At 33.8% G+C, this 17,259-nt stretch overlaps 1 protein-coding gene across 1 annotated transcript; it reads right to left on the reverse strand.

The window, feature by feature from the left end:
* Positions 1-80: 80 nt before the first annotated feature.
* Positions 81-16,642, reverse strand: si:dkey-98f17.5 (uncharacterized protein LOC569123 homolog). The gene is made up of 12 exons (XM_058777280.1): positions 16,490-16,642; positions 15,767-15,878; positions 15,120-15,213; positions 12,935-12,989; positions 9,593-9,733; positions 6,950-7,110; positions 6,526-6,624; positions 5,678-5,823; positions 5,400-5,577; positions 5,193-5,305; positions 3,501-3,588; positions 81-1,979 (listed from the first exon to the last, which is right to left on the reverse strand). The coding sequence occupies exons 1-12, from the start codon at positions 16,602-16,604 to the stop codon at positions 1,926-1,928; spliced, it is 1,356 nt and encodes a 451-aa protein (XP_058633263.1). The 5' UTR covers positions 16,605-16,642; the 3' UTR covers positions 81-1,925.
* Positions 16,643-17,259: the final 617 nt, after the last annotated feature.

Consider the following 17,259-nt stretch of genomic DNA (forward strand, 5'->3'; position numbering starts at 1 on the left):
ATATATATATATATATATATATATTTGATACTATATTTGAATGAGACTGAAACAACTGCTGCTGAAAATTCAGCTTAAAATATATATAACATTTTATTTTAAATTGTTTATATATATATATACACACACACATATATATAAACATTTCGTCTTTTTTCACATTTTGAGGGCATTATTTTCACGAGAGTTAAGCACATTCCTCCTTACTTCAATGTTTCACTTATTACTGTATTACAGTATATTTTTTGACGTTATTTTCTTTATGCAAAATATATATCGATTTTTCTTTTTTCTTTTATGATTTTGGGGTAAACTATGACCTGGACGTGTTATTGAAAGGCTTCATGAATTGCTGAATCTTTTATTTAATTCTCCCAGCCATCAAGTATTTCAAGTTCAAATTCACAGTATAATCTCCATGGCAATAAAGCGATACTGTCATTTTGAATGTTCTCACCCCAAACTGAAGCATGACCCCGTGCACCAGGACTGGTCTGAAACACTCGCTGACCTTTAACAATGACAATATACCTCTCGCTCATGGGAACTGTGGTTGCCCTGCTAGTAAATTGCACAAGATGACAAATATTTAAAGCTATAACTTTTATCTATAGAAATGCTCGTATTATAAGAGGCTTGTATTTTCTGACTAATCGTGAAATGATTTATTGATGATAGACTGATTGATTGTTGATTGTATTTTTAGATTGTACACCGTAATAATGAATGCTTCTCTTGTAGCTCTGACCTCCTATAGCTTTTCTTTGGTACTAACTCAGGGATTGGAGGTTTCAGTCATATGGGACAGGTTCTGGTGGAATAAAAAAAAAAGATGAATAAATTTGTTGCTATAACATTTTATTGTGCTGCTCATTCTTTCAAATATACTTACAGAAAACACAGCAAGCAATTCATCATACTATAAGACAGTGGAATACAAAGTTGAGTCAATCAATGAGGACATTTTGTTCTGTAAGACCGATACAAATCAGCATTGCTAAAAAAAAAAAGCCTTCAATTTAAAATAACATCCATTCGGAAAATCAGTAAAACAATACACTATGAAATCTGAATTATTGCAGTCATAATAAAAGGTATTTTTGCAACACTGAGGTAAATGCATGTTCAAGTTCAGTGCTACAGTTTCTTAAAATTTACATTTCAAATGCTGAAAAATAAAAAATGAATAAGTGCATGATTCCACCCTGCACACTGTATATATGGACGGGTAAAAAACTGACTCTCACTTATACATGTTCAAAACAAGCTATTTCTCAAAAAAAAAAGAAGATGCAAGTCCTTAGTATTCCTAAAAGAATGCCCTTAGAGATTAATTCTAAAACGTTATTTATGCTTTTAGGCAGCATCACTTCAGAACACTAACATAAACCATATACAAACGACATATACATAGACAAACATGCAACATTCACATACATATGAATGACAGGAAGACCTAAAATAAAGTTAGTCGAGTGCTTTTTCTGTGGCTGCTGGGAGAAATTCTTCTGTGTTACATTATAAAAAGTAGAAATATCACTTGATAAAGAGTATATGAGGTTGAATTTGGTACCTTTGGTTTCTCCCACAGTGCTCCTGGAGATCAAAAGAAGGCCACAGAAACCAATGTCGCAGAATTATATGTCATTACATGGTGATCATGTAGCTTATTGGCTAAAAACAGTTCAAGGTCTGATTATTCAAAATGACTTATATAGAAAAACTAGCTGGTGTAAGATAATATTGAGGTTGTGTTTGTATATCACATTTTGTTCAACACTGTTCACATTTAACAAAAAGGCACCGATTTGTTATTATCACTCATGTAAATATGAAAATACATAATTGTTTCACAGGTTAGAGGTGCTTTATATAAATTATTCAGATTACTCTGATGCGACCGACGGCTGTCATGCAGGCTTCCTTCAGAAATCATATTCTGCAGCACACTGCCGAAGATACTCTTCATACAGCTTCCGCTAAGATAAAGATGACAAATATTACAAGATTAGAAGACAAACATCCTTTGAAATCCTTCGAAAGGCTTATATTTCAAATGCAGGTTCAGTCTTCAGTTCTGTCACATCTCTGCTGAAAAACCAACATGGAGGTTAAGGTGTTTAGCTGGTTAAACTGCTCTGGTTCGATGATTTTAGAGCGCTTTTTGCTATTTTTTTAGCCTTTTTATGTTATTTAATGCATGTCATTATTTATATATCGCATATTTTTATAGTTTTTTTTTTTCAACTGCTTACATTTTCAAAACTTTGAATTGCACACACAAAATGCAAGATGCCTCACACCTCTTGCAAAATGAAGCACTGCACTCAAAATATCACACATACATCTCAAAAGCAAACATTTATCTTACATTGCAAACACCTTTGCCATAGTATTATATTTTTGGATATATCATAAACACACAGTTATGCAAAACGCTCTTCTTTCACGAGCTCTTATGTACATTTCTGTACAAGAATGAAAGTAATTGGCAGATTCAGGTTTCAAAAATTGTGTGACAAGTAAAGATTTTGTGTGTAACCAAAAAATGGTTATTGGAATACATTTATAATGCAAAAAGTAAAATGTGGTAAATTAAAAAAATAAATAAATGTTAGGCAAGTTTTGCTCTAAATTAACAAGAACAAACTATATTTAACTGTATAACAGTTATAAAACAAAATATTAACCTACATGTAATTTTTACAACATTTCAATAGTTGTGAATTGAAAGAGAGTGGAATTGAAGAGACAATTTCACAGAAATTAATAAAGAATTTATTAAGTAAAGAATCACTTTCAAACCATTTCTGCTACTTGTGTTTAAATTTGAGACACTAGCAAAACAAACTACTGTTCAAAAATTCTGGGGTTGGTAAGATTTTAGAATGTATTTGAAAGAAGTTTCTTACGCTGAACAAAGCTGCATGCATTTGATCAAAAATACAGTTAAAACAGTAACTGAAATATTATTACAATGTAAAAATTACTGTTTTTAATACTTTAATATATTGTAAAATTTAATTTATTCCTGTGATGCAAAGCTGAATTTTCAGCATCATTACGCCAGTTTTCAGTGTCACATGATCCTTCAGAAATTATTCTAATATGCTGATCTGCTGCTTAAGAAACATTTGATATTATTATTCATGTTGAAAACAGTTTAAATTTGAGGGGGGGGGCATAATAAACTTTTTTTAAGATCCTATGAGTAAGTTACAGAAAACACAGCAATTATTTGAAATATAATTATTTTGTTACATTATAAATGTCTACACTGATCAATTACATGCATCCTTGCTGAATATAAATAAATGAATAAATAAATATATACAAAATTTGATGACCACAAACTTTTGAACATTAATGTAAATTTCAACACAAGCAAGAAAAATGAATGTAGGGAAACTGAATGAATGTAGGGAGTTCTTTAGGGAAATGAATGGCTAAATAAATAGTGAAATTATGATATTCACAATGATGCTTAACGTATGTCGTACCTTCTTGGACTTGACGACATCCTGGATGTAATTGCTGTTCTCTGCCAGTTTCTTCTTCTCTTTCTTAGTCAGCGTCTTACTGCCCTGACTGAAGGAGATCAGAGTATTGAGAGTGCTGCTGTTAAACTGATGAAGCGGCCATTAAAAAACAGAAATCAGCTCAAGAATTGAATTACAGTAAGTGGCACAGTACACTGAAATATTAAATGCTAGCATTCATTGATTTCATTAGATTAAAATCTTGATATATTGTACAGATACTGTATATCTTGACATATGTGACCCTGGACCACAAAACCAGTCTTAAGTCGCTGGGGTATATTTGTAGCAATAGCTAAAAATACATTGTGTGGGTCAAAATTATCATTTTTCTTTTATGCCAAAAATCATTTGGGCATTAAGTAAAGATCATGTTCCATGAAGATATTTTGTAAATTTCTTACTGTAAATATATCAAAACTTAATTTTTGATTAGTAATATGCATTGCTAAGAACTTCATTTGGACAACTTTAAAGGCGATTTTCTCAATATTTAGATTTTTTTGCACCCTCAGATTCCAGATTTTCAAATAGTTGTATCTCGGCCAAATATTGTCCGATCCTAACAAACCATACATCAATTAAAAACTTATTTATCTCGATGTATCTTGAAAAATTGACATTTAAGACTGGTTTTGTGGTCCAGGGTCACATATATTAACGGTACTTTAGATTAGGGTTTTTAAGCGTTTTCCCTCAATAAACTCCTAATTTGCTGCTTATTGATAGCAAGTAGTAGTATTAGTAATCTAAGTAGTATCTAAGGCTATCTTCACGGCATAAATTGAGTTGGAATAATACAAGAGTTACATAAACACAAAATAAAAACAATGCAAACACAAAAATACAGCAGTTAAAATTATACAAGATTTTTTTAAATATCATTTGATAGAAAAATCTAAAATCTCTTCTAAAATTCCTGAGTGAGTGTAGGTTATAAAAACGTTTTCTGCTTGCTATTGATAGTAAGTAAGGTAGTTGTTTATAGTAGTTATGTTTAGGTATTGGGGAAGGTTAAGGGATCAAGAATATGCTCATGCAGAATCTAAAGTGTTACCATATTAATATACACCAATATATATGAAGGAGATGCAGTGCGGCAGGCAGGTCATTATTTTGTCATTCTGTTTAGTGACACTAACTTGACCTTTCAAAATAGTATGTAAAATAGTAAGCATAATGCAAATGATAATGTTTGTCACTAGACCTCATTACATGCATGTTGATATTCTGTGAGTGTTGTCTTGAGAACACATTTGGTTACTTTGCATTTTTTTAACAGCATGTAAAAATGTATTTTTGCATTGTGAAAGTGATGTAGAAATGTAAATGATGTAAAAAGGCTTAATTTGTTGCACTGGAAAAAAAGTAAGTGAAGTTAAGTGCATTGCATTGTGGGATATGTTATTCCGTGCTATATGCTCTACTGTATATTGATTTATTTATTTTTTTTTACATTGTAGTATCTGGCTATTCCGTACAGAAAATTTGCATACTGTGCACAGTACACACTGCACTGTACACTGTTGAATAAATAGCTATTCTAAACCTAGCCAAAGGATAAAGTGTCAAATAAATAAAAGTAAGCGATGTCAGAGTTACAGTGCCCCCTTGTGACAATAAAACAAAACATTTAGAGACAATTTTGCTCACCGTGCAAAATACTTGGCCAAGAAGAACATAAAATAGCACAGAACACCAAAGATGATCACAAACATTATCTGCCAATCTTCAGGAATCCAGTCCCACAGATACACAACTACACCCTAAAAAACATACAGATAAACAAAAAAAAATTAATAAAACACAGATTCACCTGTGTCTGGAACCAATCTTAATCTTCAGAAAATAAGAACATACTGTGGAAAAGTAGAGCGCTTTAGCCAATCCCTCTCCAACAAGAGAGTCCAAGTCCAGTTCCTCTGGAGCGAAGGTGCTGATGATTAAGCTGAGGATGAAGAGCGACGGAAGGAAGATTCCCAGAACTCCACACAGGAATGAATTAAAACGATTGCTTTTATTACTGCTCACATTCATCCTGAGGGAAGACAAATACATGCAAAGCTGATAAATATTACATATATGAGCTCTAGAGTCATGATACAGAGCAGATATAGTTTGGATGAATGGATGTGTACCGGTCCTGTTCCAGTGTATGGTTGATGGTAGAGATGATGAGGTTACAATCTTTCTCCAGCTGGTCAAGTGTTTTTTGGACTGCCTGGTTTATGCTCTTCTCAATGGTCTCACAAACCTCATCAATCTGGTTGATGCATCTGCTGGGCTGCACACACAAACACACAAAAACAAAACTTAAATCATTTTATATTCACTTTATCAACTATCTATAGTAGTAGTATCATTTACAATAACATTGTAAAGCAAAAAGTGGACTAATGGAATGAAGAATTATTTTATGGTCATTACCAACAAAGCCACATTAAGAGCATTGCCACTGAAAAAAACTATTTTAAGGATGTGAACAACTGCATTTTTAGCAGATGAAAAATGTTGATTTGGTGCTCAAGAAATGTTTTTTTTTTTTGTTACTAATATCAATGTTGAAAACAATTGTGCTGCTTAATATTTTTGTGGAAACCAACATTTTCTGATACATAGAAAGTTCAACAGCATTTATTTGAATATATCTGTAACATCTGCACTGTACATTTTGATCAGTTTGTGTCCATGCAAATAAAAGTATTTAAAAAATAATGTAAAAAATCTTTATAAAGCAGCCTGAAATCAAGTTGATCTTTTACGTCTTATTAGTATCAGTCCATTTCTCCTTTAAGTTGGGCTTTTAAGAGAAGCGTCTCTGCTGACAGACAGAACTAATTAATGTAAATGCTGCAGAGAGACATAAATCCATTTCCTCTGACACAGCAGTGCAGCATGGGCAGGCCATCCATTACTCATGTCACTTCCAGGAGGAAAACCCATGGACATTTAACCAGCACAGCAATCTGCTACCATCATCTCTTACTTTTTGAGGGTTGGGGATGTATATCGTGGGCATTTCGAAGCCACATTTGTTGAGTCCAGGTCTCCTGCACAGCTCTTGGACAATCTGCATCATCACTCGCTGTGGGAATAAAATCAACACCAACACTGATTGAGACATTTGACCTTAAGATTGGTTAATGCTAAATAGGTTTAAAGTGACAGAGAAACCCCAGAGGATTGGATTTGTAATAGCACCTGTTTGGCTTCTTGTCAGAGAACAAACTATTATGGCAAGAAGATCAGGATTACAGATTGAAGTGAGACTGGAAATTGCCATATTAAATTTGTAAGTCCAGACAGTTCCAGACAGATATATATCAGTTAACTGAGGTAAGATGTTTTTGTATTTTATATTGACTTTAAGGGCAGTGAAGACACACACACACACACACACACACACACACCTGTCTGTCCGTTTCTCGTCCAGCCTCGTCAGCTTTGCTCAGGTAAAAGCGCAGTTTGTCTCCACACTTCTCACTCAACTTCTCAACAATGTTCAATGTACGCTTGCACAATGCCTGTCCCATCGGGTCAAAAAACACAAAGATGAGGTCCGCCTGCTCACCTGAAAATACACAGATATGTAAAATGTGAAGAAAAGTGTTACTCTAACCTTTGTGCGATTTAATTTAGGACAAAAAAACGAACAAACAAAAACTTTATTACTGGTACTTGTCCATTTTGTTTAGAAAGATCATTTTAATTGGATTGAAAATCAAAATGTTTGTTCCTGTGTTGACATATTATTGAAACAGGAAGTAGGGTTGGGCATACTGAAGAGCTTGTCTTTTTCTAAAATAGAAAATAGCCCTTAATATACGTCACAAGCCTTGATCAGAGATTTGCTACTTGTTACAAAATGAGTCATCAATAAATGCTCCTGATCAGTTTAAATTGTCTTAACTTTCTAGAAAATTTTATTTTAAATAATTAAATATTTATATCCAGTATTATTCATGTCAGTGTTGATGTAGTATTATATACTATTATAGTATTTATTCATATTTTGAATTAGCTTTTATTTTTATATTTTCACTTTAGTTTGTTTTAGTAATTTTGTTATGTGCTTTTGTCATCTTTATTGAATTATTATTTTTTTAAATTCATATTTAGCTTTACTTTTTTTGTATTTCAGTTTTAGTGTTTTAAGTATTTAATATTTCATTTCTGCAAGTTCATCTAACATTTTTATTTTATATATTTATATCAGATTTATTTTATTAATGAAAACCAATATTTCTACACTGGTACACAAAATTAACACACAGTACATTAACTAAAAGACAAAAATCTTTAACAGAGAAAATGGCTTATTGAAAGAGTGAAACAACCCAGAAAATAATTTCAATCAAAAAAGAGATTGCAAAACACAAATAATGTAATACACAAGATCTCAGAGAACTAGCTAAGACCACCGATACTGCACATTTTGAATGTCTCTTTTCTCTCACACACCCATTTCAGGTCTTGTGGTGTATTCAAGTCATGTCAGAAAGATCATATTTACAAGTTAAACGTGCATGAACACCAACACAAAGTTGTAATTAAGAGTAATTAAGAGTTGGTGGTGTGTCGGTGAGAAAACATGTCAAACGCAATAAATTCAGCATTTGTATTGAAGGTAATTATAATTTGTCATATACAATAAAACTAAGTTGCACCAAAAAAAAAAAAGATAGTATTGTACAATTACAATAGAAAGCATAACGATTCAATTTACTGCACCTCCATAAATTGAATAAAAGCATAAAGCAAAAGCACACAAATGCTTCTTTTGTCATCATTTTGTAGAAGTAGAGTTTAAAAATCTTGATGATTTTTTGTAGAAAAGGTGCATGGTCAACTCCAACCAAAGTGACTTGAACACACCTGATGTTGTAATTACTTGCCAACTCTTAAAGGGGTCATAGATTACGAGTTCACCTTTTAATAGTTAGTGTGTAATGTGGCTGTTTGAGCATAAACAATATCTGCAAATTTACAATGCTCAAAGTTCAATGCAAAGGGAGAAATTGTCTATTACAGAATTCGCTTTGTACAAAAAATGGCTGGTAGGGACTACAATGAGCTACTTCCTGGGTTAGTGACATCACAAACCCTGAAATTTACATAAACCCTGCCCCAGGAGGATGCAACAGAGCGGGTGGCGTTCCTGGAAATTATAATCCAAATATAGCTCTCTGCGCTGGACATTTTATGGAGGACAGCTTCCTCAATCTATGCGAGTTCAATGCCGGATTTGCCCAAAAGCTTGTCCTCAAAGATGGAGCAGTTCAAACTATAAAAGCAGAAGCTATTGTTTATGGGCCACAAACTGCATGTATGTTTTATTCTTTGTTGTTGTGTTTCCATTAATAGTTTCTATTGTTAATTTTATGTTGTAGAACAGATAAAATCGTATATCAAAAGACAACATAAACAGCAGTAGCATTTACAAATAACAGCCGCGTATCTAAAAATATGAGACAAGTACAAGCAAACAAAAAAAAAAAAATACCACTCTGAAACATCCTGTAAGACTCGTTCTTGACTTGCATATCTGCTCGATCGATCCTCTTCAATAATATTCTCTGGGTCTGACTCGGGCTCAAATTGATAAGGCAATATTGTAATAATGCAACTACCCATTATGGTAAGAGGCATGACGTTTCTGGACATCGTGCACTATAGGTGGTTAGTGAATCACAACACACTGGGCCAGCTAACCAATCTGAGCCCATTGCGAATTTCTGAGGGAGGAACCAGGAGGTCAACAGACCGTTTTTAGAAGAATGGAAAAGCGGTGTAGAATAAAGGTCAAATATGTGGAAAAATAATGTGATTTTTTTTTTTAAAACAAAGCATGAACACACAAAAAAAAAAAAGCTGCTAGACCACCCCTTTAAATGTGAACTTCCCAGGAGGACTTGAAAGTACCACTGGAGTCTCTTACTAATGAGCTGATGACCTGAATCAGGTGTGTTTGATTAAGAAGACATGCAAAATGTGGGGCTCCAGGAACTGCTAAAGAAGCTAAAACTGTACAAAATGAAGAGATGCAGCCTTACCAAAAGAGGTGATGGCACTGTTGACATCAAAAGGGTACACCATATCTCCATCCACCAACCCTGGAGTGTCCACAAACGTCACCAGGCTGAACTTCTTCTGTTTGGAGGTGGAAATCTCAGCGCTCAGGTAATCCGTGACACCTACAATATAAAACTGCAGGCATTTATAAAACTGCGCTGGTAGTAGAAACACAACCCTAAGTGCAGATTCATCATTGTAACAACAATCTGATGTTTCAAAACCCAAAAAAATCCATCTGATTAATAAAACATGTTCATGAATTCTGATTGACTCGTCCAGTTTTCTTGACCACGCCCCCTCTGGCGATCTGTTGTTATGGTTACCCACAACAGCTCTTCAACTGGCAGCTTTAAGGTGGAGCCACATAAAGCTAGCCAGTGAAGAACGACTGTGAAGCAACGCCAGCCGGCCAATATTCACACGCTAAGAGTTTTGAAAGCATGTAAATAATATAAAACTACATTTTTATATTTTCTAAAGATTGCGATTGGTGCTTCGGTCATTGCCACAATGCCTGCTTTATGGTTGCTTACATGTTCAGAATGATTTTAGCACACTGATATGTAATTGCTCATTTTTTTGGGGTGGTTTCTTAGTCAAATATTGTTTTTTTTTTTATCATCCGCCAGGTGAAAATCACAAGTTAGATTGTTTATTAAAGCAGTATCACACATTGAATCTGCATAACTACATGTCAGGTCTTATCAAATGTTGTCTGCTACCTTCACAACACATCTGCGGTTCACACTGAAGCTCTTTCAGATAGTGGCTGCAGGTGTGCAAGATCTCACACAAACCCGTCTTGTTCTGTCTCATCAACATTCAACAAAGGTGCACCAACACACCCTCAAATCTGTCTGTCCATCTCTCTCCGTCTCTTAACTGCTCTCTCTTTCTCATTTCAGAAAATACTCTGAATTTGAACATTATTGCTCAGAGCTTTCATAGAGAAAGAGATTTGATATTTCTCTTAGAATTACTTCGGATAGAGACTATGGAGCTATAAAATAAATGTGGATGATACTATATATTTAATTTTGATATATAATTACTTTTTTTTTAATTTAATTGTTGTTTTTTTTCCTTTGGATAAAAGCGTCTGCTAAATGACTAAATGTAAATGTAATGTAAAATTTATTATTTTTGTTTCCTGTGAGTATATAAGGTCACCCATCATATACACTACTATTCAAGAGTTTGAGTAAATATTTAAATAAATATATTGTAAATATTTTTGAAAGTGTCTTATGCACACCAAGGCTGCATTTGCTTGATTAAAAATACACTAAAAACACTAATATAGTGAAATATTACTACAATTTAAAATAACTGTTTTCCATTTTAATGTGTTTTAAAATGTAATTTATTCATGTGAAGGCAAAGCTAAATTTTCAATATCACATGATCCAGAAACATTTTTTATTATTATTAATCAATGGAAACTGATATGTTTTTTTTTTAGAATTCTTTGATGAATTGAAGGTTCGAAAGAACAGCATTTCTGTAACATTACATGTCTTTTCTGTCTTCATTTAATGCATCCTTGCTGAATAAATGTATATAATAAATAAATAATAAAAAAAAAATCTTGCTGACCTCAAACTTTTGAACGGTAGCATATCCATGTAGTTACTTTCATTCCACAGGTGCTACGTAATTAAAATTAGATGTAGTCATGTGCATGTGATACGCTCAATATCCAGGGATTATTAAGGGATCTTTGAGTCTGTTTAAAGGTGAAAAGGTAACTGGAGAAATGCGTCTCACTTTGCTGCCGAAAGGTGGAAGGAGATACTGAGGGATCTAGTCCACTGGGAAAAAGTCAAAGGTCAAGAAAGTGCTGCGTCATCTCCAAACCGCACAGCAGCACCACTGCGGAGAGACCCGAGTCATGATGATAGTGTCAAACTTATTGAGATAAGACAAACCAGCCAAAACCACACCCAAACAATGCACCAATCGCAAATCTCATTACTGTTTCCTACACAAACCCACATCCTGATGACCAACACAGACGTTTAAAACCTTCAATGCGACACACTATATACATTCCCAGGAACATAGAAGACAACTGCAATACGTTCATGCTCATAAATTTGAGTAAACGAAGTAGAACGAGATTCATAAAATTACGGTTTATACTTACAATAAAACGATGCATGCATGTTTTACTGCTTAAATAGTATGTTTTAAGAATGCATGTCATAATTATGTCAGGTTTTGACCCTGACTTGAAGCTTGTAATATGCAATGGCTATACAAAAGGCTATTTTCATTTTATATTCGTTGCTGTTGTTGACTATCAATTGCATGTTCTCAGTAGCAGTAATGTGGGAAGGCATTTCTCTCTGTCTATCCCACTGATGCTGCACTGTTGTCAATGTGAATGACTCATTCTGGTTCTCTGCACCAGGTGAACCCACACTGCCCACTGAAGGAATACTGCACGATCCGTGTGCGGTAATGATGCCCTCTGACACACCCAAAGATCACTCACCTACACCAACGAAGACCCATCCCTCAGATACAGCCTAGCTGTGACACCAGCTGGACTCTCATTTTGACAGTTACATAAATACACAGCCAAAAGCGTTAAGTCAGCAGAGCCAGAGGGAGTTTATCGAGGTGCATGTGAATGAGATGTGTTGCTATGTTTCGCGCTCTCAGGCGGATACTGCGCTGGCTGTGTACATACGCTTGCATGACTCAGTGTGAGGTGTTAGTCATAGCTGTAGATGCTACTGCCTCGACTACACATTTCCCTCAACCCAAGTCTAATTTCTAAGCAATAAATGAGGAAAATAGCACTAAAAACTAGTTTGGCTGTTTAATATCATGCATAAAAGTCAGTTCCAATGACCTAATAAGAAAATCCCCCCCCCCTTTTTTTAATTTATTTTTTAATTGTGCTACCATGTGACACTAATCAACAATGCCTAGAAGTTGTCATTTACTCTCAGTAAATATGCACAGCACAGAGGAAATCTTCATATTTGATAGGCAAACATGAATAGTTTATATATGCACAGAAAAAATTAACTACAATAAAAAAAATGAAAAGTAAAATAATAAAAATGTAATTCGAAGTATGTACATCACTAAAAAACAACTAAAAATCAAAGGTTATGAGATATTACAATCATATTCATAATATATATAATATAGCACACTAACATATTTTAAAGGGACTGAGACATTGATAAATCAAACAGATTCTACATTCTATCTCTAACACATATTAATCTATTTTATATATATATATATATTCGTTTGACCGCATACTAAAAGTTACAAATCAATCTTCTATTAAAATTTCCTACCTTTGAACTCCAGCAGAGGTCTGAAATGCGGGTAAAGGTGTAATGTTGCATTTCCCTGTGAGGAAAAGAAGCAAACATGTTGATAAAGGAAAGATAAGACACAGTTAAAGAGGAGAGGTGTGAAGTCAGAAGCCAGGCCCCGCTGTAGGGAGGCTCCCTGCTCTTCCTCTCTTTCCTCTCTCCGTGCTTCCCTCTCTCTTTCTCTCTGCAGGCTGGGTGATGGTGTGACACTCTCGGCCACGCTGCAGCTCTCTTCCTGTTCTGCTGGTAGGCTCTTCCTGTAAAGAGCTGATAATCCTTTCGTATCACTCCTTTACCATAATTGCATTACTCACGTTGAGGTCTTCACAGAGACAGAGAAGGAAAGAGAGAGAGGGAGAGCCCTATATGCTAAGAAAAAGACGCTGTGTCTTTAAGACAACCCCTTTGCTTCCAGAAGGAGCGTCTGACTAAGCTGTGATATGGTCTGCTCTTTCGCCACATGCACGCATGTATGATTTTCCCTCTCACTCTCTTAAGGAAAAATATTTTGTCCAGTTTGTCTTTTGGCCAAAGCATTTCCTCTTAAATACCTTTGCATCCCTTTTTGCATTCTGCATGTAGACATAGCTCAGATAATTTGGCCTTTAATGAGAACTTAATGATAAATGCTTGAATTCATATTGAAATCTTTGGCTTTTTGACATTTTCAGACCTATTGAAACTTTTTACGGAAGAATCTTTTATGCTCACCAAGGCTGCATTTTATTTAATCAAACATTCAGTAATAAAAAAAAGTAATATTGTGAAATATTATTACCATTTAAAATATCTCACCAAGGCTGCATTTATTTAATAATAAAAAAAAAAAAAATCAACAAAACAGTAATATTGTGAAATATGTGAAATATTATAATTTAAAATAATTGTTTTCTATTGGAATATATTTTAAAATGTTGTGCTACATAATATTTTGGTGGAAACTATGATGGATTTTGTTTTTCATAATTCTTTGATAAATAGAAAGTTATATATACAAAATAATAAAGAGTGGTACTAAAGCAGTACTAAAAATAAGATTACTCTTATTTTCTTAGAAAAATAAACAGTCTACATTTTGTCTCTGTTTAATCAAATTGCCGTCTATTAAAGACATTAAAGATATCTTTGTTTCTGTAGATCTAATTTATGCTGTCTTAATCCAAGGAGTAATTTAATTGGCACATTTTACTATATTCAAATTAACTCTGAAGAATTTCCTCAATCAGCGGAAAAAATTCCAGAAATTCCATCTGTATCTGCTCACAAGAACGCTTTTTCTGGACTTGTGCCATTAAGGAGGAAAGTTGAGTGAGAACATCAAATAATGTGGAGAAAGTGCACAGAACAGGATTGGGCAATGTAAAAAAAATTTTTTTCAACATTTTTTGCTCTGATGCTGATTTTCTGTGAAATGGATTTAAACAGAAAAAGTTATTAAATGAATCTGAGCCTACAACACTCTTATTGGTAGCTGAAAGCAAACAAACAGTTCATTATTCTCTTCTTTAGAAGTTATGTCTCTGTATAGATACTAAAGCTGTTTTTCACAGCCCTCCTGAGATCAGGAAAAGGTGTTCTTAAAAATTCAAATAAGGGTTGCTTCAGAAATTCATTAAAACAGATTCAGCTAATGTGTTTTCTCTTTGCAGCATGGATTTTATTGAATGACACCCAGAGAAAACCCCCGCTGGTCAACATGTGACCCATGAGTCATTATTATTAATAGCCCCTTAATTAACAGCACTCACAAATGCACTTTCACTACTCATCTGTTTCTGTCACGTGACTTTTCCGCTCATCCACCATATTTATGACCATCAGGTGGTCAAAATAATGGCAATAAATACAAAAACACATGAATACACTATTCATCTTTGTATACCTCTGTATATATGTATTGCCTGTACTCCTCCGCTGGTATTTGGAGAGGGACAGCTGAAATAGGGTCTATGCTAACTTGAATTCTGTAAAAAATTTTATGGAAAAAGTCAGTTGACTGAAACAGATGAATATGTGCACTAAAAAGGTAATCAATGCACCAACACAATCAAACATAAAAACCATTTGCCTTGCACCATATACAGGGGTTAAGAGTGTAAACCGTTCGCCTTAAGCAGCTTTCTCACAATAATCTGCATTCTGGTGTGCACATAAATGTACTTACTGTTAGTGACTCTCGTTTTCTTCCACTAGTTATAAATGTGAAGCCTTGTGTCTCAATGGCAACACCTGTCTTCTGTATGTGCTCCTCCACATACCTGAAAGATAGATTATCCCCATATTCATAAACAAAATGTATCCTCTTTTGTAATCATAGTTTTTACTCTTTTTACAAAAAATAATTTAAAGAACTAAATGGTCAAATGCAATGGTTTGCAGCCAGGGGGCTTTAAGACTACTTAAAATTATTTTAATTGTAATAAATTTTATAATTTCTAGACCTAGAAAAATCATGTATATTAATAATGAATTTTAATAATGAATGTGCTTTTTTTATTGTTGTGTCAATCTCTAAAATATTTTAGCAGGTAGAAGTTGTGAGTAAAACGTAAAAAAAAAAAAAAATCCCTATCCTTATTCATAATCCTTAAAATTCATAATCACAAAAGGGGGCCTTTGAGTCAAACAGGATAAGAAACATAATATAAAGGGACTTGATGTTGGTATATAACAACAAAATAAGGGAAAAGAAAATGTCATTCCCATTAAAAAAATGTGTGTCTGTATAATCTTCATTATCAGATCTCCGGATCTGATTCTATGAAATCATTTAGGGATACAAGGTGTTTTTGATGTGAGAGGTGTGATTACCAGTTAATAAATGAGCTTTTTCCAGCAGAATGGTTTCCCATAATCATAACTATAATTTTTTTCCGTGGCGGTAACAGCCTCACTCCCAAACTCTCTGCCATTTTCACCAATCCTGTCAAAAACATCCAGACAAAAGAAGCTTTATTGTCAGTACACGATGCCTTACTGCTTTCCAGCAACAATTCAAAAGAGGATACTATGGTACTTTGATGGTACTGTGTTATAAAGTAAATGTGCATACAAACATGCAATTTGCACCTGAATATACTGCAACTGTATGTTGCTACCCTGTAAATGTACACTGACATTTCAGTTTAGATGAACTGGAAGATATTGTATAATCGTGAATTTACATATACTGTACTATATATATATATATATATTCTGTACGGACCCATAGACTACAGTACAGTGACATGCAGAGACAACTGCTCAACATGGCTGTGTCCCTGTAAGCTGCACACATAGTCATGTTGCCATATCATGTGAAGTTCACAACCGTCTTGGGTAGGCGGCTTGGTAAGTTTTTTTTAGACACAGTCAATAACACAACTTATGAATGAGAGACTATAGTACAAATATATCTAACAGCATTATATATTTCAGACGTTTGATGCTTGAACTTTTAAGCTGATGTGTTCCATACAATGTTTCATAATGTTTTAGATGACAAAAACACAAATAGCAACACGTGTTTACATACGAATTATACCCGTTATTTACCGTTGTCGTTGTCGATATATAAAGTGTGGCATTCTTTCAGTATTCTTTCACTCGGAGATGTAATGGTCGATTCTAGAGGATTTGCTACAGCTCGCGGCTTCTTACAGCCTGACATTTTGAAAATCTGTAGGAATTATTTTCACCGGCACCAAAAGCGGGGGAACCAAAACAATGTCGCACACATGTGGAAACGTCAGAAATGTAAAGCTTTGGCGCCCTCTAGTGGAGGTGACGGTTGAAACGTTCCAACTGAGAATGGAACGCCTTTATATGAACAGACTTAACGTTAGACACGTTAGCTAATACTAAAAATTAACAAAACATAACATATAACATAACAATATAATATAAAATGAAATCAATAAATACTAGATACTTTTTTATCCATTAGTGTGGAAACATTTGCCTTTGGGATTATAAATCTAACATAATTGTGTGTATTATTATTATTATTATGTAAAACTTATTTAAATTATTTTAAAATATCATTACAAATATTAGCCACAATAAAATACAGTCAAATATATGTTTGTTTATTACTGTTTACATTAATTATTATTGAAGTTACATTTTGCACATGTGCACCATATTTTAATGCACTAAACTACTTGATATACATAGTATTTATTTATTTATTTACGCAAACAAATAAATAAACAAACATCAAGATCAGTAGGTTTATGTACAGATGTGTGCAATTATATACTGTATGTATGCAACTGTAAGTAAAACAAATGTTGTTTACATAGTATGTAGCTACATACAGTATG

The sequence above is a fragment of the Onychostoma macrolepis genome, chromosome 05 (genome assembly GCF_012432095.1).
Source record: "Onychostoma macrolepis isolate SWU-2019 chromosome 05, ASM1243209v1, whole genome shotgun sequence".
Taxonomy (NCBI): Eukaryota; Metazoa; Chordata; class Actinopteri; order Cypriniformes; family Cyprinidae; genus Onychostoma; species Onychostoma macrolepis.